The sequence below is a fragment of the Pantherophis guttatus genome, chromosome 1 (assembly GCF_059756535.1).
Source record: "Pantherophis guttatus breed Tessera chromosome 1, ASM5975653v1, whole genome shotgun sequence".
Taxonomy (NCBI): Eukaryota; Metazoa; Chordata; class Lepidosauria; order Squamata; family Colubridae; genus Pantherophis; species Pantherophis guttatus.
Window position 1 is genome coordinate 253,812,869 of NC_142063.1, and position 25,419 is coordinate 253,838,287.

General features: G+C 42.5%; 1 protein-coding gene across 1 annotated transcript; it reads right to left on the reverse strand.

Moving 5' to 3' along the window:
• Nucleotides 1–196: 196 nt before the first annotated feature.
• HDDC2 (HD domain containing 2) lies at nt 197–9,383 on the reverse strand. Its single transcript, XM_034418739.2, has 6 exons — nt 9,192–9,383; nt 6,539–6,660; nt 4,346–4,448; nt 3,531–3,599; nt 1,456–1,594; nt 197–349 (listed from the first exon to the last, which is right to left on the reverse strand). The coding sequence occupies exons 1-6, from the start codon at nt 9,234–9,236 to the stop codon at nt 252–254; spliced, it is 576 nt and encodes a 191-aa protein (XP_034274630.2). The 5' UTR covers nt 9,237–9,383; the 3' UTR covers nt 197–251.
• Between the last annotated feature and the right edge of the window lie 16,036 nt (nt 9,384–25,419).

Genomic DNA, 25,419 nt, shown 5'->3' on the forward strand with positions numbered 1-25,419 from the left:
TCACCCAGCGTGTAATGTACATTGCCCAGCCCACCCCAGTCTTTTGCCGCGTTGCCGCTTCGCCGCTGCCTTGTAGCAAGCCCCAGGTGACTGTTCAGGAGGTCGAGGTCGGGCTGCTATGCGGTGAGTTGTCGAGGGCTCTCGACACCAACAGTCTTTACGTATATTATGCCACAAGACCACATACACACACACGTTCAAATCATAAAATAATTTATTTAAGATGCAGGTAAGCACATTTCAAACGTGATTCAAGTTGGAGGATCACTGTTTTTCGCAGCTATATTTGCATTTCTTTCTTTATTTATCGTAGATACAAGCTGGACTATTTCTGGATGACTAAATTTTCCTGTAGAAAAAGATTTTAGTTAGTTTACATACTCTTCAAGTAGACTAAGTACAAAATTATGGCAGTAACTCTGGTAACTATAATTTTATCTACAAGAACTGTGTTACTATATTATATTTGGTATTCATCTGTTTGCCTAGACTAGTTCTATTTTCTAAGGTATTCCTTCCTAAAATTACAATAAAGCTTGGAATGTTGAAAAAAATGCTAGGCACCTGTGTTGTGTTATTGCCTTAATCTGTCATCTGAAATCAGATCAGATGAGAGGAGGAGCAAGTCCATAGCACACATCAACACAACCGGCTGGGCTTTTAAATGTCCTTTGCCTCTGAAATCAACGTCACAGAGAGCTACACAAATTGATAGCTTTTTTGCTAGCCTTCCAAAATACAAGTAGACAAGCCAAAGTCATGGAAAACAAGGGCACCAACTGCTACCATCAGAGAAATGGTTTTTGGCAGCTTCTTGTGTCTTTGAAAAATTCTAACTAGAATGTCTTCCAACTTCAATCATGTGGAAGACTTTAATGGATGAATCCATTTCCTCAGGGACAAGTTCCTACAACCAAAATTTAATTTCTTGGAAAATGTACAAGTAACTAGACTTCTACAAGATTTAGGCTATGAATAACCTCTGATCCTATAGCTTTCCAGAGGCCAAGGCAACACTTTTTCCAGTCAGCAAAAGGGAGCAGCCCCCAGAAGGACAGTCCAACTCCTTCCCTTTCCCATCTTGGTGCTATCAGCTTCTGGCTTGAGAAATTTTGATACCAGAGCACTTTGAAAGGGCGATTGTGGGGATCCCAGTCATCTGTTTCAAATTAATATCCCATCTTTATTTTATTTAGTGTATGACAATGTTACATTAGCCGGGAGACTACAATGCTAATACATACTAGTAGTTTGGCTGTCTAAGATTGCTGGCCCTGTTTGGTTCACGGTCGTGCACTTTCCAAGCTGTGCCACAAGGGACAAGCTAGCTCCGCACCAGAAAGAAAGACAAATGGCATCCTGCAGCGTCATCCCTCAGCAGAAAAGCCATCCTATAACATCTGTTTTGTCTCATGAGTCATAAACATAGACTTGTTTAAAGGAAAGGATATTTACCAGCAGTAGTATCATAAAAGTCTTGTAATGTCCCAGGTCGTTTCTCTAACTCTTCATACTCTAAAGCTTGAATAATCATTTCACATTGGTCCAGCTGTTTTACAAATTTTGCTTCTGCAGTAGACTGATATTCATATTCCTGAAGAGAATTATATAATGGAAAACTAGTTCATCCTGTCACACTGGGGTCTGTAAGTCATTCCCAGCAGTACTTTTTCTAGCAAGTCAGACATGTAGAAACAAATGCAGGTTTATATTCTGTATTCTCTTTCTGATCCAAGAGCTCCACTCTAAACTATATGTTCTCTTCCTTCACACATCCAAACATACTTCCCAATGCAAAAGTTAGGTTTGAGTTCCAGAACAATCAAGGCGACCTACACAGAATGTTTCTTCTATGCAGTGGCTTCTAAGGACTACAGTACCCACTCACCGGGTTACTCAAAGCATTTCTTTCCTCTCTCCTGGTACTTTTCCAGCAGAGTGCCTTTCTTCCCTTAGTTCACATGGAAACTATGCGTTTTGAAAACTCTCTTTCGTTGCTAGAGAGATATCTTGCTAAACCTTTGTTAAAGTTGCAATTCTCCACATGTAGCATAAGCTGAAATCTTCCTAAATGAACTTTGCCTGTTTTGAGTGAATCTTAAAGTTTTTTCATCCACATGCATACTGTTTAATAGATGCACAATGCCACTGCTCTTCCCAACCATCTCTAAGGAAGCCATCAGTACTGTGGGATATTGCCTCACCTGAATAATGGGCTAAATGAGAGGGAACAAGCTGAAATTAAATTCAGAGAAACTAGAGGTGTTGATGGTAAGGAGAAAGCTAGGACTGAGCTGAAGCTTTTTTTGAATGAGATTGCACTCCAGAAAGAACACACACACACCTTTTGAATGGTTCTTGACATTCAGTGGTCATTTGCAGATTGTGACTGTGATGTGTATACTTACAGGTGTGCAAACTTTTCTGTATTCCAGTTTATGTCTGGAATACAATCTGACCAAACTACTGTATTGTGCTTTACTAAGGGCTGCTCTTGAAAAGTGTCTGAAATTGCAAAGTAGAGCATTACAAGTAGCCCTTGACTTATGACCACAATTTGGCCCAGAACCTTCATTGTTAACAGATACAGTCACTAAGTGAGACAACTCAATTTTATGACATTTTTTGCCGTGGTCATTAAGGAAATAGGAATACCACTTAGACTTATATACTGCTTAAGCAAATCAGGCTTCCCCCATTGACTCTGCTTGTTATGATCCCTGGGAAGGTTGTAAATAGCGATCATGTGACCCCAGGATACTGCAACTGTCAAATACATGCCAGTTGCCAAGCATCCAAATTTTAATTACCTGACTGCTGGGATGCTGCAATGGTAAGTTTGAAGACCGGTTGTAAGTCACTTTTTTCAACACCATCATAACTTTGAATGGTCATTAAATAATCAGTTGTAACTTGAGGACTATATATACATATACATGATGCCTATGATGAAAGATCTGCACTATTAACTATTTTAATGACTTCAAAATGGTTTGTTAATTAAAATTAACAAAAGACAGGTTCCCCCCTCCACCACTATCCCTCCCTCTCTATATATAATACACACACACACCTTGTTGCTTTATGACCCTAAAGATTTGGTTGATTGAGACAAGGGTATAATTCCGATAATAAATAATCTTATGAAAAGGATTCTGCTCCCTATTATCCACTACACACATTATTTCATGAAACACAGTATTTTCCCAAATTAAAACTAACATACTTTAATATAAACGTTAAGAACATAATTCACTTTCTTAAGCTGTTAAGCAAAAACTGAAGAAAGAGGTCACTTTAATGGACAAGGTATACTGATCATGTTAAGTATGTATACTTCAAATTGCTAACTGCCCTTTCTAACTCCCAATATAGTGGATCATAGCTGCATGACAATTACCCTGAATCTTATAATGAGCAGTAGAGAGGGGTCTCTTAAATTGATGGTGGCTTTCATGCAAAACATTTTTTAACATGTTTTCTTTTAGGAAAAAAATATCTGTGAATAATTTTATATGCTGAAAACTTACTTCCCAGAGTTCATAAATCTCTTTTCCCAGATCCTCTGACAGCAATCTGGTCAAATGTTTCATAGCTTCCTAAAAAGAAAGAAGAAGAAAGAAAAAAACAAAACAAAATCTCCAAGGTCCTCTAATTTTTATTGAAATGCTAACAAATCCCTGTATCCTGTTCTCTGCTTTTGGACATCAATAAAAGCCATGGTCTATTGCACTGCTATTCAGAATTGGTAAGAGCAGGGGATGTTAGCTTGGTTTTTATCACAAGAAGTAGTCACTGATTTACAACCAGTTGCTTGGTGGTCTTTCATAGTTACAATGGGCCTTCATAGTTACAAGTTGTATTTACAACTTGGTTCTGAAATTCCAGCAGCTGACTGACTGTGTCCATCACTCAGCAATGACCACATAGACAGCTATTTGCAGCACCTGTGGTCATGCAATCACGTATTTATGATGGTTCTGTTAAAAACTGGTATTCACTTCCAGCCTATAGGGAACAATTGATTTGCTTAATGACCGACACAAAAAAGGTCACAAAATCAGGTCTGGAATGTGCTTGATTCAATTAAGGAGCACCACAATTTATAACTCTAATGGGCAAGTTCCATTATGGTTGTAATTCAAGGACTAGTAGATTAGAACCCTACATTTACCTGTAAATGTACAATAACCTACCATAATTGGTGGAAATGACACAAATAGTTAAACAATCAAAAGTTCTATACCAGAAAGATGTTCTAAAAGTGTTTTTTTTAATGTTTTGGGAATGGCAGTTCAGGGAAAGCTGCTACAGACAATCACACTACTCCCATCTCCATACTGACCTTTTCTTGCCGATGTTTCTCTTCTTTGGAAATATTGTCAGCAGGAGCAATGTCACCAACTATGCATTCAGCCATATCATGAACCAAAGCTAATCGGATGCACCTGCAAAGAAAATATGTATAAAGAAAGGCAACAGAGAAGCACCACCAGCAAAATTTACTTTGAATATTAGTGAATCATATATAGATCTCCAACAAAACATCTCTTCATATCTGTTAATGAAATAAAAAACTTTGTCACACAAAGGATCATAAAGAGGTTTTAACAGTAGTCTTTGTTCCAAAAACGCCAGTAATAATAATAATTTTAAAAATTCATTCTTTGACCAATGCAACCATTTGTAACAACATTTTGAGGGCCTAACAACAAAAGCCCTCACTGTGAAACTGATTAAGGTCTGGCCAACGTCAAAACAGGAAAACTAGCTAGTCAAGAGGGTTCTAATCTATTAAATAAGGACAGCAACTAACCAGTAACCTTCACAGTGTCTCTCTGTCATGTGTTATCTTAACGACCATTCTGCTTCTAATTTTAAGGAACAGATTGTGATCACTAAACAAGGAGGGGATGTAGTTTTGGACTACTGAACTTCAGTAGCAGCACTGGCCCTTGGGAGTGGCTTCCCTCTGGATCTTCCACTTTTAACTGCATTTTGGAAGAAGCTGAAAATTGAGCTCTTCTGGACACTTTGATTTGGGAAGCTTTCGTTTTGTATTGTTTAGAATTATTGCTATTCTATTATTTTATTTAAATCTATTATTTTAATGACGACTTATAACAAAATGTGGAAAGAGATACTGCTTTAATCAGGCAAGGAGAGGCATCTGAAGACATTTCTGTGATCATGTGGCCAGGGGTGCACTGAGGTGCTCAAAACAGTTACTTTCCCATTGAAGTGGTACCTATTTATCTACTTGCATTTGCATGCTCTCAAACTGCTAGATGGGCAGAAGCTGGGGCAAGTAATGGGAGCTCACCCAGTCGTGCAGTACTCTGATCTTGAACCCAGGCTATCAATTTTCCAGATGATAAACTCAATGTCTTTAACAGATGAGCCTCTGTGCCAGCGGATCTATCCGGCTCGCATGAACCGGTAGGGCTGGCTGTGGGAGGCTCCGTCCACCCCCTGGGACATCATTATGTCCCATTTTTGTGCATCCGCAGAAGGCTCTATGCATGTGCAGAAGAGGCGCGCACGCACTCTCACATTTCCGAACCGGTAGCAAAGGTAAGTGCATTTCACCGCTGCTCTGTGCCCCCATGTGATGTAATATAAATATAATCAATCAATTAATCTGCCCTTTTACATTGCAAATAATGCTCATTTTTAAAGAGAACTAAAACATCATGAATTCTGCTTTATATCAGTTATGCAGATCTAAAAATGTAATCCAACATGCATCCCATTTTAAAACAAAGCCAATGCGATCAAATATGACCAACTTTTGGGAAGGAACATTTTAATAATAGCCACAAGAGATACTGCAACCATCAGCATGATTGGTGACATTTATTTGAACAATTAGTGCTATTTCACAATTAGGCTTCAACTGGTGTAGAGTGCAGTGGCACGGGCAGTTCTTGGTGTTCCTAGGGTGCATCATGTTACACCACTGATCCGTGATCTCCCTTGGATCCCAATTTGTTTCTGGGTGCAATTCAAGGTTTTGGTTATTACTTTTAAAGCCCTGCGTGGTATGGGCCCAGATTACTTAAGGAACTATCTCATCCACTGGGAATGGTCCACCCCACCCACACTGGCAGAGGAGGCATGCTGCAGGTCCCATCGGTCAAGGAATTTCAGCTGGTGGGGTCCAGGAGAAGGGCCTTCTTTGCCATGGCTCCTGTCCTTTGGAACATCTTACCCCAAGGTGAGATTGGCTCCTATTTTTTTGTCTTTCTGCAGGAGTCTGAAGACCTGGCTCTGCCATATGGCTTGGGACCCTAACAGAAGAGCATCACTTGGGAGGTGATGGTTGAATTAAGAGGCAATTCAAAAGGCCCGTTCTTTCCCTCCCCATCTTTTAACTATATTTTATCTTGTTTGGGATTTCTATTTTTCTTGTTTTAAAGATATTTGTTAGTATTTTAATGCTGGAAACCAAACAGAGTCATATCCTTACAATATGGATAGCAAATAAATTCAATTAATATAAATTACATTTATTTAATTAATTTTAAAGTCCACTCACCTATCTTTATTAAGAGTTTTATCTTCAGTGACCATAGCCATAATTGCCATTCTGTACATGTGATCTGAGACACTTTCTGGATTGTTTACCTTTCTGTATACCCAGCCAGTCCGGGGTACTCTCTGGTTTCAAAAAAGGAAAAAGAAAACCCAGATCGAGGATTAGACCTATGCTCCAGGTAGGATGTTCATCTATTGTACCACATAAACATTTTTTAAAAAATATTTACTGATAATTTTTTTTCAGTAAATATTTAGTATTTATTTTAAATATTCAGTAAAAAAAAAGGACTCAGTCAGGTTGTTTTCAATATCATACAAGTACAATTAGATGAAACCTGGCTCAAAAACAGTAACTGTGAGAGGGACCTTAGAGTCCTAGTGGATGACCACTTAAATAAGAGCTAGCAGTGTGCAGCAGCAGTCAAAAAGCCAATACAATCCTTACTTCTTCTTTTTTTTAAATTTGATTTATATGCCGCCCTTCCCCGGAGACTCAGGGTGGCTTACAATGCCTTAAGCAATAGCCTTCATCCTTTTGTATATTTATACAAAGTCACCTTATTGCCCCCACAAACTGGGTCCTCAATTTACCTACCTTAGAAAGGATGGAAGGCTGAGTCAACCTTGAGCCTGGCAAGATTCGAACTTACTAATTGCAGACAGCTGGAGTTAAATTACAATGCATTAGTCTGCTGAGCTATCCAGGCTCCTGTCTATCCAGGCTCCTTGTATAAACAGAGGCATAGAATCAAAACCATGTGAAGTATTAGTACTGTATATTAAACTTTAGTAAGCCACACCTGGAATACTGCATCTAGTTTTGGTTACCACATTACAAAAAAAATGTTGAGACTTTGGAAAAAGTGCAAAGAAGAGCAACTAAGATGATTAAAGGCCTGGAGACTAAAACATATGAAGAACGGTTGGAGGATTTGGGTTTGGCTAGTCTACAGAAAAGAAGGACTAAGGAGTGACATGATAGCAATATTGGATGGAAACTATTCAAGGAAAGAAGCAACCTGGAACTGAGGAGAAACTTCCTAACAGTGAGGACAATGATCCAATGGAATAGCTTGCCTTCAGAAGTTATGGGTGCTTTATCACTGGAGGTTTTTAAGAAGAGACTGGACTTGTCTTGAAATGGTATAAAGATCTCCTGCTTGAGCAGAGAACTGGATTAGAAGACCTCCAAGGTCCCTTCCAATCAGCTCTATTCTAACTGATTGATTGATTTGGCAACTTCATAAAAATATCTATGCAGGTGTTTTTTTTCCCTACAGTGGTATTTATTTATTCAATTCATATAGCTGCAATCTCACAATAGCAACGCTGGGTAACTTTAAAAAAAAACAGGTAACTTTTAAAAACGTAACTTTTACAAACAATGCAATCACAAAATATAAACCATAAGCAGCTGAGGTATCCAAGCAGCCTATAAAAAGATAATAATAATCACATCATCCATGGGCTCTAAGTAACATATTATTATTATTATTATTATTATTATTATTATTATTATTATTATTATTATTATTATTATTATTATTCATTGAATTTCTATACCGCCCTTCTCCCGAAGGACTCAGGGTGGTGAACAGAATAAGATTTCATATATATATAATATTTTTTATTTTTTTTATATAAACAGTAAATAATAAATTGAGTCAACTTGGTGTATCTGCTAAGACCTTGGCATAGAATTTAGATGTTTATGCTAGCCCTGCTTGTTGAAAACAGAAAGGTCTTCAGGGCACGTCGGAAAGTGTGAAGATCTGGGATTATTATTACTCTAACCCTCATGCCCAGAACCCATTCATGTCAAAACTCCCTTTAAATGCACAAGTGGCTGTGTATTTAGCTCATACACTGGCCTCCTGGAAAATTACGTTTTTGAATGAATTAGATCAGTGTTTCTCAACCTTGGAAGCTTGAAGATGGATGGACTTCAACTCCCAGAATCCCCCAGCCAGCAGAGCTGGCTGGGGGATTCTGGGAGTTGAAGTCCATCCATCTTCAAGCTACCAAGGTTGAGAAACACTGAATTAGATTCATGGGAAGAGCCAGGTTCAAATCCATCACCAGCCAGCCATGGAAATTCAACCGAGTGTGGGCAAGGCCCGTTATATGTCTCTCAGCCGCCCTAATCTGTCATACAAAAGTGGCCATAGGGGGAAAAAACTAGATTAGAGCCTATCGGCGAACAGCAGTTCGAGCGAGCAGATCAAAAAAGCGGAATGACAGTTATCTTTGCTCCCTTTCTTCGTTTTAATTGGCTTTAGGGCCGTTTCCCAGCCGCTCAGAGTGGCTGGGAAAAGCCAGGCGAATCGGATGAATAAATTTAAATCGAAAGCCGAAATGAAAACGTATTTTCGTGCGCTTTGGATCCCCAACGACTCGCCTTCCAACAAGCCCCCGGATAAGCCGGGGAAGCTCGGGTCGCCTTGGCTGGGATCGCAGCCTTGTAACGCCCCGCTTATCGTGCTCATCCTACGCCCCAAATACCCGGCTTCGGGTTCACGAAGATCGGAGACTGGGCTTCCGAAAGGAGCCGGGATGAGCGAGCCAGGTCCGCGGAGGGACCGGCAACCCAAGCCTGCTAAAATCCACACACAATCCCCCGCCCCGCCCCGCTCGTCGCCCGGATTTCCCACCTTCAGCTGCCCCACCAACTTCAGAAACTGCAGCAAATTCCCCATCGCGTCGGCGACAACAACGTCGACGCCCGAATTCAACAACCGCCGCCAAGCGGCCGAGAAAGAGGCGGGATCCGCTCAGTCCGTTTAGGCGGGACTTCCGGCCGCCTGCTCCAATCCGCTGGCCGCTGACCAACCCTCGATTGCTTTGACTCCGCCTTCTCCTTCGTCAACGAACGTTGCTCGCGGGAGGCCCGTTTCCTTTATTGTACGCGCTACGTGCGTTGCGTACATAACGGCAACGTAGTAAAAAAAAAAAAAAAACCCTGCAGGAAGAAATCCCAAGGGTGTTTGTTTTTTTTCAGGAGGCAACTGGGCTTTCTTGTTTTTTTGGTTTTTTTTTGCTTCTCATCCTAGAAGCTTCTTCAGCTCTGACAGGATAGTGGGGAATGGAAGGATTTCTATTCCTCGCAGACAGCTGGTCATTTGCATCCTATTCAGAGCAGGGATCTCCAACCTTGGCAACTTTAAGACTTGTGGACTTCAACTCCCAGAATTCCTCAGTCTGGCTGAGGAATTCTGGGAGTTGAAGTCCACAAGTCTTAAAGCTGCCAAGGTTGGAGAGCCCTGTTTTAGAGGGTTGTTGAAGCACTTGGAGGTTTATCGGTGTCCTCAGGGTCGCCTGAGTAGTGCTCCTGGTTCCTGTAGTCTGCAAGTTTTTTCTCTGGAAATCCATTCCTACTCCTACACCATTCAAAGGGTGTTCATCCCAAATTGTATAGATAAAAGTGTAAGGTGACCCTGAGGACACAGATAAACCTCCAAGTGCTTCAATGACCCTCTAAAAACATGCAAATGACCAGCTGTCTGCGAGGAATATAAACCCTTCCATTCTCCACCATCCAGTCAGAGCTGAAGAAGTTTCTTGGATGAGAAGCGAAACGTCTTCAAAGAAAAAACCAAAAAAGTCCAGTTGCCTCCTGAAAAAGCACCTTTGGGACAACCATGACCTGGATGACTGAGAATCTCTACAGACTATTGCAGGAGGAAATATTTTCAGGGTCCTCAAATTTGTGTTAAAACTAGAAAGTGTGGATTGCTTAGCTGCCGTTTATGGAAAAACCACAAGCAACTGCATTTAGGCAACATACTAGGTCAGTGATGGCTAACCTTTTCTGGACTGAATGCCCAAAGTGTGTGTGCGTGAGAATGCGCATGCACGCACCAAACCCCCAAAATGCAATGTGTGTGTGGCCCCCCTGCATGTGCCCCCACATGCATGCGCCCCCAGCATGCTCCCACCATGTATGCGCAGCAGACCCCCACATGTGCCCTCCCCATGCATGCATGTGTGTTCTGGCATGCGCATGCTCCCCCACGCATGCACATGCACCCCTGCGCATGCACATGCAGCCCCCTGCATGCCCCATGCCTCCCACTCATGTGCGGCAGAGACTCAAAGACCAGCTGGTCGACAGGAGGCATGCGCGCATGTGCAGCGGAGCTGAACTGGGGCGATGACTCGCTTGCCCAGAGAAAGCGCTGCCATAGGTTTGCAATCACTGTACTAGGTGGTAAAGAGAGTCAGTTTGGTGTAGTGGTTAAGGAATTGGGCTAAAAAATGAAAAACCTTGAGTTTTAAGACAGCTTTAGGCTGGGTGACGTTGGGCCAGTCATTTTCTTCTCAGCCTTAGTAAGCAGGCAATGGCAATCATTTCTGAAAACAATCTTGCCAAAATAAACTTATCCAGAAAGTTGTCAGGAGTCAAAAATTAGCTCGAAGTCACAAAGCACACACAGGCCATGATGAACAATTTCAGACCAATTCCTCAGTTTACAAGACACAGTAAACCACCAAACTACAGTCACAAAAAATTTCCATCTTTCCACCTTGTAGTGGTGATTAAAAATGGGAAGTTGCATTTTTTTCAATCTTACAACTTAGAATAACTTTATTGTCACTTTGAATGTACACTAATCGGCATTAAAATGAAATTTCATTGCATACAGATCTCAAAGGGTCACCACCCCCAATATACATGACATAAACATACAAAACAAACAAATACAAAATTATGCATATACCCACATATATTATATGACACAGAGAAACAACACAAGCTTCTCTGAAGTTCCTCTCAACTGCAGAATTATATGCATGTTGATTTTGAAGAAGCCTACTTCTGGGGTGAAGAGTAATGATTCAACTCATTTTCCAACATCCTTGGTGCTAGGAGATGGAATCCAATATTTGGATAGTTGCAATAAGAAAGAATCATGCAACACTTTAAAAGAATCAGGATTTTACTCTGCTATAAGCATTTGTCAATTCTAGTTGGCTGATTGGTAGTTATTCAGCAAAACAAGATTATAGTTGATTCGGGATCTTTTCCCAGCTTCCAATACCATCAGCCATGGATTAGCATTGGATTTGGGGGTTAGGAGTTGGCACTGTCCTGCAATTATATTTCTTCCTCTGTGGCTGGTTCCAACTGGAGACCTAGGTTCCTCCTGTGTCGGTGGCATACTTGCCTTGATACGAAAAGGGTCAATTCTGCCAGCAGTACGTGTCGTTGGATATTTGGTTGTGGGAATGGAAACTTGGTCATCTATCATTGAAGGGCTTCTGCAAATATTAGCAAGCTTATGTGAACCAAATGATCCTCTGGGCTGGAGAAATGAACCTACTGAACCCTACCGATGCAATACTCTGCCAGAGAGATTCGTGAAATCCCATAGACATCCGCCTAAGGGTTTGTGTGCGTAATTCCCCATATTAAAGATTCTCTGATACAGGAAAAGGACATTATTACTGTATGTTTCCCTCTCAAAAGGGAAAGATATCATCTATGGATACGATAGAATAGCAAAGAGGGGGAGGATTTTGAGATCTTGTACTAGCAAAGATTGCAGAATTGGGGGAGAGCGCTGTAGGAAGAAATATCCTCCTGGGTTCTGCTCCAAGTGGGGAAAAAGACACTGGAAACATGGAGACTGCTTGGAACGATGGTTTAATGGTGGACAGGATCACATGGCTTGAGTTCCTGAACAGAAAAAGGCAGATACAGCGAATCTTCAGGTTTTTATGCTCTTTCTGGCTTTGCATTTCCTGGGGCCCCGAAACAGTATCCTGATTGGTTGTCAGACTCCCAGGGGGTGGGGGTCTTAGCTAGCCTTGCTGGCTGATGGTCACATGTGCTTCCCAGGTCACATGGTTCCCAGGTCACATGTGGTGAGTTTCTGCTGCTATTGTGTGTAGAGGGCTAATCCTATCTTTGTTGGATCTTTGGCAATTCCTACTATGGCTCTGCCTGAAGGAGGTAGATCTTTGTTATGTAGAATAGACTGGCCCAGGCCTTAATAGCCCATTGCCAAAGGGTGGGGGCAGGAAGATGGGAACTGCTTCAAAACATGCTTATCCATTTCTCATCGAGGGAAATATAATATTCTGCCTTTTTAATATTTCCCAAAATATTTCATTCTCCTAGGAAAGGGGTGTGTGCTAACTTCCTACAGCGCCGTGAGAAGAACATATCTGATTTTGCAAGGCATCCATGTGTAAGGAAAATAGGAGGAAATCATTTTAGTTGTATCAAAAGTTGAGCTGAGATATTGAATCCGCTCTTTTGTGAATCCTCCATAGCAGACAGCGCTCACATGTAGTCACCCATCCAGATAGAAACCAAAGCCTTTCCAGCTTAGCAATTGGGACATAGCATGCTTGCTGCCAGAGAGCTACAGATAGAACTAGGGGAGGAGTCTTGCTTTTACCTCTTTCACTCGATTACAACTGCAGTTTTGCTTCCTCCATTCTGATTGGAGCTTTACAATCAATTCCTTCTGCTTGCGATTTCAATTCAGTACCCTGTTTCACTCCACTTCGCCTCCTCAAACCACCTGCATTCACCCACATCCAACTATTTCCCAACAAAAGCAACACACGCCATCCGCCCAACCTCCCACCCGCATGCCCATGAACAACCACTCACATTGCCACCTAAACTACCTTTCTCTTAGCAAACAAAGTGCAGCCACAACTTGCCCTTGCCCAAATAGAAAACACAACCTTCCACACTTGCACCTCCTTTTCCCCCCTCTTACCTTGGTCTCAAACACAGCAAGCCTCCACCTCCCCTCTGGACTGCCCCACTCCCTTGCACCGAAGGGCAGCAGCAAGGAGGAGAAACACCAAGGTACACCCTCACCGTCACAAAATTAAAATTGACACCCCCGTGTGCCAAAAACCTTGCCTTTTTGTAGAGAAAACAACACAGATACTCCCTCACCTCCACAAACTTCAAATTAATTGCTCCCCTCCCCCGTGCCAAAAAGGGTTGCCCCTTTTTGTAGAGAATCCATAGCACACAGCATACGCGAGCAGCCGCCCTTCCAAACTGTGGCCGAAGCGTTACCAGCTTCGTCAGCAGACATGCCACACTCTGCTGCTTAGGAGCTATAGAAAGAGCCAGTGTTGCTGCTCTCTCTTTAGCTATTTCACTCCCTTCAAATGAAATCATCTTGTTTCTCCCTCCCACTTTTGCATTTTTCATCTTCTCTTACTTCATATCTAGAAAAACATCTAGGAATTGTGGCCAATGCAGGGGTGAAATCCAGCAGGTTCTGACAGGTTCTGGAGGACCAGTAGTAGAAATTGTGAGCAGTTCGGAGAATCGGCAGCGGAAATTTTGAGTAGTTCGGAGAACCGGCAAATACCACCTCTGGCTGGCCCCAGAGTGGGGTAGGAATGGAGATTTTGCAATATCTTTCCCCTGGAGTGGGGTGGTAATGGAGAGTTTGAAGTATCCTTCCCCTACCACACCCACCAAGCCACACCATGCCCACCAAGCCACGCCCAGAGAACCAGTAGTAAAAAAAATTGGATTTCACCACTGGGCCAATGCAACAAATGAGCACTTTTTTCTTGTCTCTTCTAAAGAGAAAGCTTCTTATTATCAATTCACAATTGTTTTCCTGTTGGGTAAAGGCAGTAATACATAGTTTCCCTCACCATCAACAACAGGATAAAAATAAAAACAATAAAGATAAGACATCCTTTGGAGCTCCATTTCCCTTGTATCTTCTCAGTATGTGCATAATTTTTAATTTATTTATTATTTATTTATGTTTATGTAGTATATATATTGGAGGTGGTGACCCTTTGAGAGCTGTATGCCATGAAATTTCATTTTATTGTATGCCGATTAGTGTACATTTATTAAGTATGATTTTACATCTCACAAATATAGACATTCTTTTCTGACTGGAGACAAGAAATAATTGTTATTTATCGTAAAAACTTTTAACATCACCTCAATTGTTTAAGCTGCAAGCATTTAAAGCAACAACATGTAATACATGACATTAAAATAATTAACACATTATCAAAACTTGTCAGATATATCAAATAATAAAGCAATGAACATTACAACAAAAGTGAAACTAGACACGCGCCAAGACCAAACAGCTCCCATGTTTGCCACAATCTCCAGACACACATTGGAAAAAAAATCTTTTTAACTAATATATTTCCAAAATATTAGAAGTTAAGGGTGGAGTTCTTACATTTGCTTGGCAGATGTTCCCCCCAGAGGGGAGGCCCTGCAAGCAGAGCTCACCAGGAGTGACTTCAATTACTTCACTAACTTTTTAGTCTCTAATTTCCAATAACCTGGGACAGGTTAAGGAGTTTGGCTCCTTTAAAGGGGCCAAAATTACAAGCCCACCCATTTATGAGGATGTCCCTGAGATTCCATAAATGAATTGGTCCGGCAGAATTTTCCACTGGCAGCTGCAGTTCGGGGTTCAGTGCCGCCTCTGCTGTCTCTCCAGCCTGCTTCCAGAAAGCATAGGGGGGAAAGCAGGGGCTGTTTCAGACAGAGCAACCATCAGCAAAACGAGTGGACCTTATTCCCATTTAGCTCGGCCTCTGTAAGCAAATGGCTCCGCTGAAGTTGAAAGAGCGCTGGAACTAAAGCGCCCTCTGGATTTCCTTTAGCAACGTGGGAGGCGACAGAGTTTGGCCTTGGTCGACCAAAACCCGTTGGCTAATTCTGGCTGAGAGCGCCTCCTCTCTGAAGGAAAAGGCATCGCTTCTAGATATAGAAAATAGAATAGAAGGGGTGAGGGTGGGGGGTGGAACCTGTCTTTGAACTCTTGTAACAGCAAACTTCGCCAAATCTTGGAAAAAAGAGCCGGGAAAGGGACGCATCCAATTTGCAAGATGTTGGAGGGTAAGAAAAATTGGCTGAAATCATTTTCTTTGCAAGATACCCCCTCACCTCCACCAAATTAATTGCCGCCCCTGGGACAAAAAGCCTTGCCTTTTTTTGTAGAGAAAACAACACAGAAACTCCCTCACCTCCACAAACTTCAAATTAATTGCTCCCCCTCCCCCGTACCAAAAAGGGTTGCCCCTTTTTGTAGAGAATCCATAGCACACAGCATACGCGAGCAGCCGCCCTTCCAAACTGTGGCCGAAGCGTTACCAGCTTCATCAGCAGACATGCCACGCTCTGCTGCTTAGGAGTTATAGAAAGAGCTGGTGTTGCTGCTCTCTCTTTAGCTATTTCACTCCCTTCAAATGAAATCATCTTGTTTCTCCCTCCCACTTTTGCATTTTTCATCTTCTCTTACTTCATATCTAGACAAACATCCTCTGTTTATTTATTTATTTATTTATTTATTGAATTTCTATACCGCCCTGCTCCCGAAGGACTCAGGGCGGTGCACAGCCATGAAATAAAACACATAAATATACAAAATTTAAAATCGAATAAAATGAATTAAATAAATTTGGCTGAATTAATATCCAATTTAAAATACCCATATTTTAAAATCCATTAAAAATTTAGAATTTACACTTAAAAGGGGGAAGATTTAGGCGAGGCCAGCTTGATGAAACAAAAGCGTCTTCAACTCGCGGCGGAAGGTGCGCAGATCCGGAATCCTCCGTATCTCTGGGGGGAGCTCATTCCAGATCGTCGGTGCCCCCACAGAGAAGGCTCTCCCCCTAGGGGCCGACAGCCGACATTGTTTGGCCGACGGCACCTGGAGGAGCCCCTCTCTGTGGGAGCGTACTGGTCGTTTAATAACATGATCAAACTACGCAGCCTTACAAGATGCACATCTACAAATCATGGGGGAAAGCAGGCAGGGGTGGCATGGAGACTTCGGAAACTCATCATGGAACCTCTTTCACAGAGCAAGGAAAAGCTTTGCCATCTCCGTCTCACTGGATGATCTTTAAGAGAGGGGACCTGGGGGCATCCACCTAGCTGGATTGGGGGGATGGACAGATACCCTCAAAGAGACGTAGACCTGCAACTATCCTCGCTCTGTATTAGTCAAACCTTAAAAGTCATGAGAAAATGGTTCCTCTCCATCCAGACCCCCACAGCCTCTTGGCACTAATTCATCACCTCAATGGCATTGACCACTGATGGAAATGTGGGACTATCTGGGTTGCCTTAGGCTGCACTATGTGGGCTGCTGCTTCTTTTTTATATCTATCCAATACTATGACCGTACCTGCCCATCACACTAAGCCAGATACGGTGGGTGCCTTCATGTATTCTCCCTTAAATGCTGTCATCTTCTGAGACCTAGGCAGCGCACCTTTTCCTTAGCTGGCCCTGCTCTATGAAAGAGTTTTTTCCATGAGATCCATTATCTTCCTCCACCCCCCACTTTTTGAAGGTTTAGAAAAGAATGGTTTCTTCCCCCAAAATTGGACTAGGGTGAAACTGGAGTCCAAAAGAAGTGGGGGGAGAGATGTGTGGGCACCATATGGTATACTGGTATACTGTTTGTGGTTAGTATCACTCCCATTGTTGGTTTCTATATGGGATGGTTATTGACCCGCCCAGCGATGTCGTATATAAGATGGATGGACATCTCAGTCTCTTAAAATGAACAGAATAAAGGGAAGGCGTTACTTCTGCCTGTCCAAAGACAAAATGAAGTGATTCAAATGAACAAGTCATTTCCTCAGGGTACAGAAGGGACAATCCATTTTTATTCAGTGTGTGTCAGCTGACCAGGAAGAGAAAAGGAAGAGAAATCCCTATAACTTTCCTTCTCGTCTGATTATTTGTCTCACCACAAATACCTTAATAAGTATCAGTCTGACCTACTGAAATTTGACAGATCAAACCAATCATTACACTTCTCAAGAAGATGCTTGAGACAATTTTTCCTTCCCTTCCCAAACTTAGTTTGTGACAAAAACTACAAACCTGTGACAAATTCATTCAGCCTGGACCATATTTGCAACATTTCCTTCCGTAGGTCTCAGAAGGCAGAGCAAAAAGCAGCCAGCCAATCCAAGTCAAAAACCAATACAAAATACCCATAGGAGCTTTTTTGTCAAGAGGCAACTGGACTTTCTGTTTTTTTTCTTAGAAGACCTATCGCTTCTCATCCAAGAAGCTTTTGGATAAGAAATGAAACCTCTTCAAAGACAAACCAGAAAGTCCAGTTGCCTCTTGAAAAAAAAAAAAACACCTTTGGGATAATCATGACCTGGATGACTGAGAATCTCCATAGACAACACAAAATATTTATATGCAGTCAATCAGCCACAGCAAGAAGGACTCCATCTCACAATTCGAAAGAAAGGGTTCTGCCTTGTGTTAGCTAGGTGGAATCTGGAATCTGCAAATTCCTGGATTCTTAAGGATAGCTCCCTTTCTTTTATTGACAATCTCAAACATGAGGAATTACACACACATAATATACCTTATGAGGATGTTCCTGGATTTCATAAATGAATCAGTCCAGCAGAATTTCCCGTTGGCAGCTGCAGTTCAGCCTCAAAGTTGCGCCTGCTTCAAGAAAGCATAGGGGGAAAAGCAGGGCTGTTTCAGGCAGAAGAACAATCAGTCAATAGAGCGGGCCTTATTCCCATTTATCTCAGCCTTTGTTGGCAAGTGGCTTGGCTGTAATTGAAAGCGAGTTAGAACTAAAGCGCTCTCAGAAGTCTGGGTCATCTTCAGAGCTGCAACAGCAACAGCAACAGCAGAAGATTCCTTGGTCAGCCAAAACCCAAGTTGGCAAATTCTACTCAAGATCACCCCCTCTCAGAAGGGAAAGGCATTGCCTCTGGATAGAATAGCAACGGGGAGGGGGTGGGGGTGGGGGAACAGGTCTTTCAGTTCTTATAATGACAAACTTTGCCTTAATCTTGGAGAAAAGACTGTTTATTTGTATCAAAAAGATAAGGAAGAATAATCCCCACTTTTGTGAATTATCCATAGCAGACAGCGCTCACATGTAGTCACCCATCCAGATAGAAACCTAAGCCTTTCCAGCTTAGCAATTGGGACATAGCATGCTTGCTGCCAGAGAGCTACAGATAGAATTAGGAGTGGAGCCTTGCCTTTTCCCCTTTCATTCGATTACAGTTGCAGTTTCGCTTCTTCCACTCTGATGGTGTCTTTACAATCCATTCCCTCTGCTTGCCCTTTCAGTTCAGTACCACATTTCACTCCACTTCACTTCCTCAAACCACCTGCCTTCACCCACATCCAACAACTTCACAACAAAAGCACCAGGCACCACCCACCAACCCTCCCACCTGCGTGCCTAGGAACAACTACTCACACTGCCCCCTAAACTACTTCTCTCATAGCAAAGAAAGTACACGCACAACTTGCTGCTGCCCAAACAGAAAACACAAAGAATGGTCCAAATAGGGGCGCAACTGGCGCACCAGGCGAACCTGGGCAAACACCCCCTGGTCACGGCTATTATATGATCTTCTAAACTCAACCATGAGTCCAGGAGGACACCTAAGTTGCGTGCCCTGTCTACAGGGGGCAAAACCTCATCCCCTATAGCCAAAGATGGAACCTCACTATCGGTCCGAGATGCCGGTACCCACAGCCACTCGGTCTTGGCAGGGTTGAGCTGAAGCCTGTACCTCCCCATCCAGACCCGCACTGCTTCCAGGCACCGGGACATCACATCGAGGGCAACCTTCCACCTGCGTGCCCAGGAACAACCACTCACACTGCCCCCTAAACTACTTCTCTCATAGCAAAGAAAGTGCATGCACAACTTGCTGCTGCCCAAACAGAAAACACAAAGAACCAGTGCTGCTATTCTCTCTTTAGCTATTTCAGTCCCTTCAAATAAAATCATCTTGTTTGGGTTTTTTTCTCCCCTGCTTGCACTTTTTCAACTTCCAACACTTCATGTCTAGAAAAATATCTTCTGCATTAATAACATGATCAAACTACACACCCTTACAAGATGCACATCTACAAATTATGGGGGAAAGTGGGGTCAGGTGGGGTGGAGACTTCTGAATCTCATCACGGAACCTCTTTCACAAAACAGGAACAGCTATGGAAAAGATGTGCCATCTCGGTCTCACTGGATAATCGTTAAGAGAGAGGACCTGGAGGCATCCACTATCTGGATTGGTTGGATGGGCACATACCCTCAAAGAAAGGTGGACCTGCAACGATCCCGGCTCTGTGTTATTCATAGCCTTAAAAGTCATGAGGAACTGCTTCCTCTCCATCCAGACCCTTTACTCAGAACAGCTTCCATCCTGAAACATCTGTAACACAATCAAACATCCAGTCCTGCCTTTCCTAGGTCCTTGGAAATGACTTGATAGGTAGACAAAAATGCCAAATTCAGTCTGAACATTTGGCTGACTATGCGAAGAACCAATAGCAAGAAAGTTGAAGACCGAGAGGCTGCAAAGAACTGCAAATAAATGTAGAACGACTCTGGCAAAAGGGAGCAAAGATAGTACCGATAGTAATAGACACCTTGGATGAGATCCCAAACAAACTAGAGCATCACTTGAACACTGTAGGCATTGATAAAATCACCATCTGTCACAAGACAGTTTTACTTGGAACAGTTTACATCCTGCGATGATACTTTTAACACCACCAAAAACCACTTTCCTATCCCAGGTCCTTGGGAAGGACTCAATAGGTAGACAAAATTGTTGAATCCAATCTAAACATCTGGCTGACTATGTGACAAACCACAATAAGCAAGAACCCCTCCCCCCCAATTACTTATCACTTTGTGCTGTCCGAGTCTGCACACAGTTTCAAAAAAATCTTGTTTGGCTAAACCAATCAAGCCACAGATACTTCCGGACACTGCATACAGCAACCATGTTGTGTCCTTCTCAACAACCATCATATTTGCTTTCTATCAACTATCAGAGGAGTTTAATTATTTATCAATCAAATTTAGAAACTGCCCATCTACCTCACAGAGGGTCTCTGGTTGTGATAGACTATTAGCTGATAGACTTTATGCTCTTTGCCTTCTGACACGGATTTTTATGTGGGACATGTTGCTTTTTTCAAACATTTTTCAGTTAAAATAGGATTTCCCTTTCTTATACCTTGAAATATTTTTCTGTGCCAAGGTTTAGAGTTTTAATTTTTTAACTTGATTACTATTAATGTAAAGAATTAAGAATCCCCCTGATTACTATTAATATAAAGAGTTAAGAATCCCTGAGTTTAAGGGGAGGAAAAAGAAAGAATATGAAGTAAATATTTCTCCAGGGTGGGCACACCAATGCAGAGTTTTGGAATCACATCCAGAGGCCCATTGCAGAAAAATGAACAGAAAGGTTCCGAAGTATAATAGCTTTCTCTTAAGACTTTTTGTTTTTTTCAAGTGAAAAACCATCCACAATTGGTTGTGATAGACCTAAACTATATCCTTGGAAATCAAAGGAATTAAAATTACTTGTGAGGGGTCCTTGGTCAGGGGTAAAATCTACTTACCTTCGCTACCGGTTCGCAAATGGGACCATGTTCGCGTGTGCCACCTCTGTGCATGCTCAGGACCTTCTGCGCATGCGGAGAGCATCCAAAACGGGACATGATGATGTCCAGGCGAGTGGGTGGAGCCTCCTGCCATCGGCGCTACCAGTTTGCCCGAGCCGGATAGAACTAGCTGCATTTCACCACTGTCCTTGGTGCTCTCTGAGCTTGCTTGGGTTTTTTTTGCCAAAGTTTCATTACCCTAACTAGGTAACATCATCAACTACCACTGATGATATTACCTAGTTAGGGTAATGAAATGTCTGCAAGAAGGCAAGCTCGGAGAGCACCAAGGACTCCTCATTTTAACCCTGAGCTATAAATATTCTCCTTTAAAGTTAGTCTTCTTTGAATAAGTTCAGTCTTATTGATCAACAACACTTCTGGATTTAAATAGGCCAGCCATGACTGTATCTGGGCCAGAGGTGGGTTTCAGCAGGTTCTGACCAGTTCTGTAGAATCGGTAGCAGAAATTTTGAGTAGTTCGGAGAACCAGTAGTAAAAATTCTGACTGGCCCCGCCCACATCTATTCTCTGCCTCCCAAGTCCCAGCTGATTGGGAGGAAATGGGGATTTTGCAGTATTCTTCCCTTGCCACACCCAAGCCACACCCACCAATCCATGCCACGCCCACCAAGCCACAGCCACAGAACAGGTAGTAAAATTTTTTGAAACCTACCACTGATCTGGGCCCAAGTCATAGCCAGCTGAAGATGAAACTCCCAGTGGAACTATAAAATCCAGAGTTCAAAACTCCCAAACTGTACCACTTTCCTCAGCCCAGTGTCAATCCAACCTTTGTTCTGGAAGGCCAAGAGGTTCCCTGAGAGCCTGATGGGGCTTCCCTCAGAGTACAAGAGCTTCTCTGGAGCAGAGGTTCTCCATCATTATGCACATGTTGCACAATGGAAAATTGCATTTTTTTCAAACAAGCCTCACAATCCACTGCAGCAACAACAACAACAACAAAGTAACAAACAAGCAAACGAAATACGAAACTAAATGTGGTTGATTTGATCTGTTGCCGCTGGGGTGGAATTTTTAATGGGGTTTTATGTTGTGGGTGTTTTTAATGTTGTAAGTCATCCAGAGTCACCTATCTGTGATTGGGTGACTATATAAATTTGTTAAATAAATGAACAAATAAACCGGCTGTATAATGGATAGAAAAAATTAAAAATGTCCTTCAATGATGTCACCTATTGTTGGAAAAAAAGAGAATAGAAAAATAGTAACACATACTGAAATACATTCATACATTTATTAATTGCAGACCGTAATTCAGCATCATATCTTTGATCTTTATCTTTACTTTCCCAATATATTATTTCAATGCTTCTCAACCTCAGAAAGTTTAAAGTGGGTGGACTTCAACTCCCAGAATTTGACAGTCAGCATTGCAAAGATCTGGACAGTGAAGAATCCAAATGATACCAGTATACACTAACTAATGAATCTATTGATATTAATCCTGCATGTTTGATTGAGGTAACTGGGATAATTATTATAGCATATTAATTCATTGTTATGGTTATTTGCACAATCAGCCATATGTTCAAACCGCACTTGGCATTTTTATCCACCTATCAAGACCTTCCCAAGGATTTTGGATAGGCAGATATTGTTTAGTAGTTTTTAAAGGAATCGTCACAAAGCGTAAGCTATTCAAAGCAAAGCTGCCTTTTACAATTGACTGATCTTAATTTTGTCAAGGCAGATGGTATTCAGGTGGTGCTCCAGTTGTTTTGGGGTGGCACTGAACACACCTATTATGATCAGTACTATACAGTATTTGCTTTCTTTTGTCATAGTCGTTCTACTATTATTTGTAAATTTGTGGTAGTTTAAGAAGTGTTTGTGGCTTGATCATGTTATTAAAACAAAGCCTGTTTTTCTGGACATGAAATACTTGGAAGATGAAAAAATGCAGGGGAAGAAACAATAAAATGATTTCATAAAATGATTTTCATGAAATAGCTAAAGAGAGAGCAGCAACACTGGCTCTTTCTATAGCTCCTAAGCAGCAGAGTGTGGCATGTCTGCTGACGAAGCTGGTAACGCTTCGGCCACAGTTTGGAAGGGCGGCTGCTCGCGTATGCTGTGTGCTATGGATTCTCTACAAAAAGGGGCAACCCTTTTTGGCACGGGGGAGGGGGAGCAATTAATTTGAAGTTTGTGGAGGTGAGGGAGCATCTGTGCTGTTTTCTCTACAAAAAGGGGCAAGGTTTTTTGGCACAGGGGCGGCAATTAATTTGGTGGAGGTGAGGGGGTGCCTTGCTGTTTTTCCTCCTTGCTGCTGCCCTTCGGTGCAAGGGAGTGGGGCAGGCTAGAGGGCAGGTGGAGTCTTGCTGTATTTGAGACCAAGGTAAGAGGGGGGGAAAAGGAGGTGGAAGTGTAGAAGGTTGTGTTTTCTATTTGGGCAATGGCAAGTTGTGGCTGCACTTTGTTTGCTAAGAGAAAGGTAGTTTAGGTGGCAGTGTGAGTGGTTGTTTGTGGGCATGCGGGTGGGAGGTTGGGTGGGTGGCGGCTGTTGCTTTTGTTGGGAAATAGTTGGATGTGGGTGAAGGCAGGTGGTTTGAGGAGGCGAAGTGGAGTGAAACGGGGTACTGAATTGAAATCGCAAGCAGAAGGAATTGATTGTAAAGCTCCAATCAGAATGGAGGAAGCGAAACTGCAGTTGTAATCGAGTGAAAGAGGTAAAAGCAAGACTCCTCCCCTAGTTCTATCTGTAGCTCTCTGGCAGCAAGCATGCTATGTCCCAATTGCTAAGCTGGAAAGGCTTTTGTTTCTATCTGGATGGGTGACTATATGTGAGCGCTGTCTGCTATGGAGGATTCACAAAAGAGCGGATTCAATATCTCACCTTATCTTTTGGTACAACTAAAATGATTTCCTCCTATTTTCCTTACACATGAATGCCTTGCAGAATCGGATATGTTCTTCTCACGGCGATTTCCCCCAATTCTGCAATCTTTGCTAGTACAAGACCTCAAAATCCTCCCCCTCTTTGCTATTCTATCGTATCCATAGATGATATCTTTCCCTTTTGAGAGGGAAACATACAGTAATAATGTCCTTTTCCTGTATCAGAGAATCTTTAATATGGGGAATTACGCACACAAACCCTTAGGAGGATGTCTATGGGATTTCATAAATGAATCTCTCTGGCAGAGTATTGCATCAGTAGGGTTCAGTAGGTTCATTTCTCCAGCCCAGAGGATCATTTGGTTCACATAAGCTTGCTAATATTTGCAGAAGCCCTTCAATGATAGATGGCCAAGTTTCCATTCCCACAACCAAATATCCAACGACACGTACTGCTGGCAGAATTGACCCTTTTCGTATCAAGGCAACTATGCCACCCACACAGGAGGAACCTAGGTCTCCAGTTGGAACCAGCGACAGGCATCTGAGCAAAGCCACCATCTGCTCCCTGAGCAAAAATTGTGAATCCAGGAGGAACCCCAAATTATATACCTATAATTATCTGGGGGAGGGCTAAATCACTGAGAGTCAAAGATGATAATTCTGCATCCAGGAGGGCCAAGCCTGTATTTTGTCAGGCATGAGGTAGAGCACCACTGAAAACCTTCACAGCCTCCAGGAACTATGGTATGTAACCACCTGAATAGCACTGCCTGAATGACCAAGGTCCATAGCGGCTCCTTTTTAATATCAGCAATAGATGAAAACATTGGGTGACGTCATTTGGCAGGACAGGATGCAGTATATTGTTGTTGTGACCCAGGCCCAAGTAGATAGTAACAGACGCCAAAAGTTCCAAAATGAACAGACTTTATTGGAACAGCTGAGAATCAGTTAATTCAGTCAGTCAGATTTAGTCCAAACTAAATCAAAACAAAGTCTTCATAAAGTCTTATCACCAACCTTGGTATAAGACTTTACTTTGGCAAACTGTCAAAGGTTTCTCTTGGCAAAAGTTCAAAAGCAGACAACTCCGAGCAAGATAAAAAACAAATCTCTCAACGTTGTTTTAAGTCTTATGGGAGGGGCCAATCATCTCTTGGCCCTACTCCCGAGTCGTCCTCTCTGCTTCAGCTGCTCCTGCCTTCTGGCAGGTCTTCTCATACGTGCACTAGGAACAGGCTCCTCCTGTTCCTCTACCTCTCTACTGTCAGCCTCCGGAGGCTCCGGAGTCTGCACATCACTCCCCAAGGGCCCTGTCCCACTGGTGGGATTCAAATATATTAACAACCGGTTCTCTGCCCTAATGATTTCTTCCAACAACCTGTTTGCCAAACTGCTCAGAAAGTTAACAACCGGTTCTCCCGAAGTGGTGCGAACTGGCTGAATCCCACCACTGCCCTGTCCCCAGCACTGCCTCCAACGCAGAGCCCTTATCCGGGCCTTCCCCAGCCTCCAGGACTGGCCCCTGTTCTTCCATAGCCTCATCACTGTCCGACTCTGCTGCCAGCTCC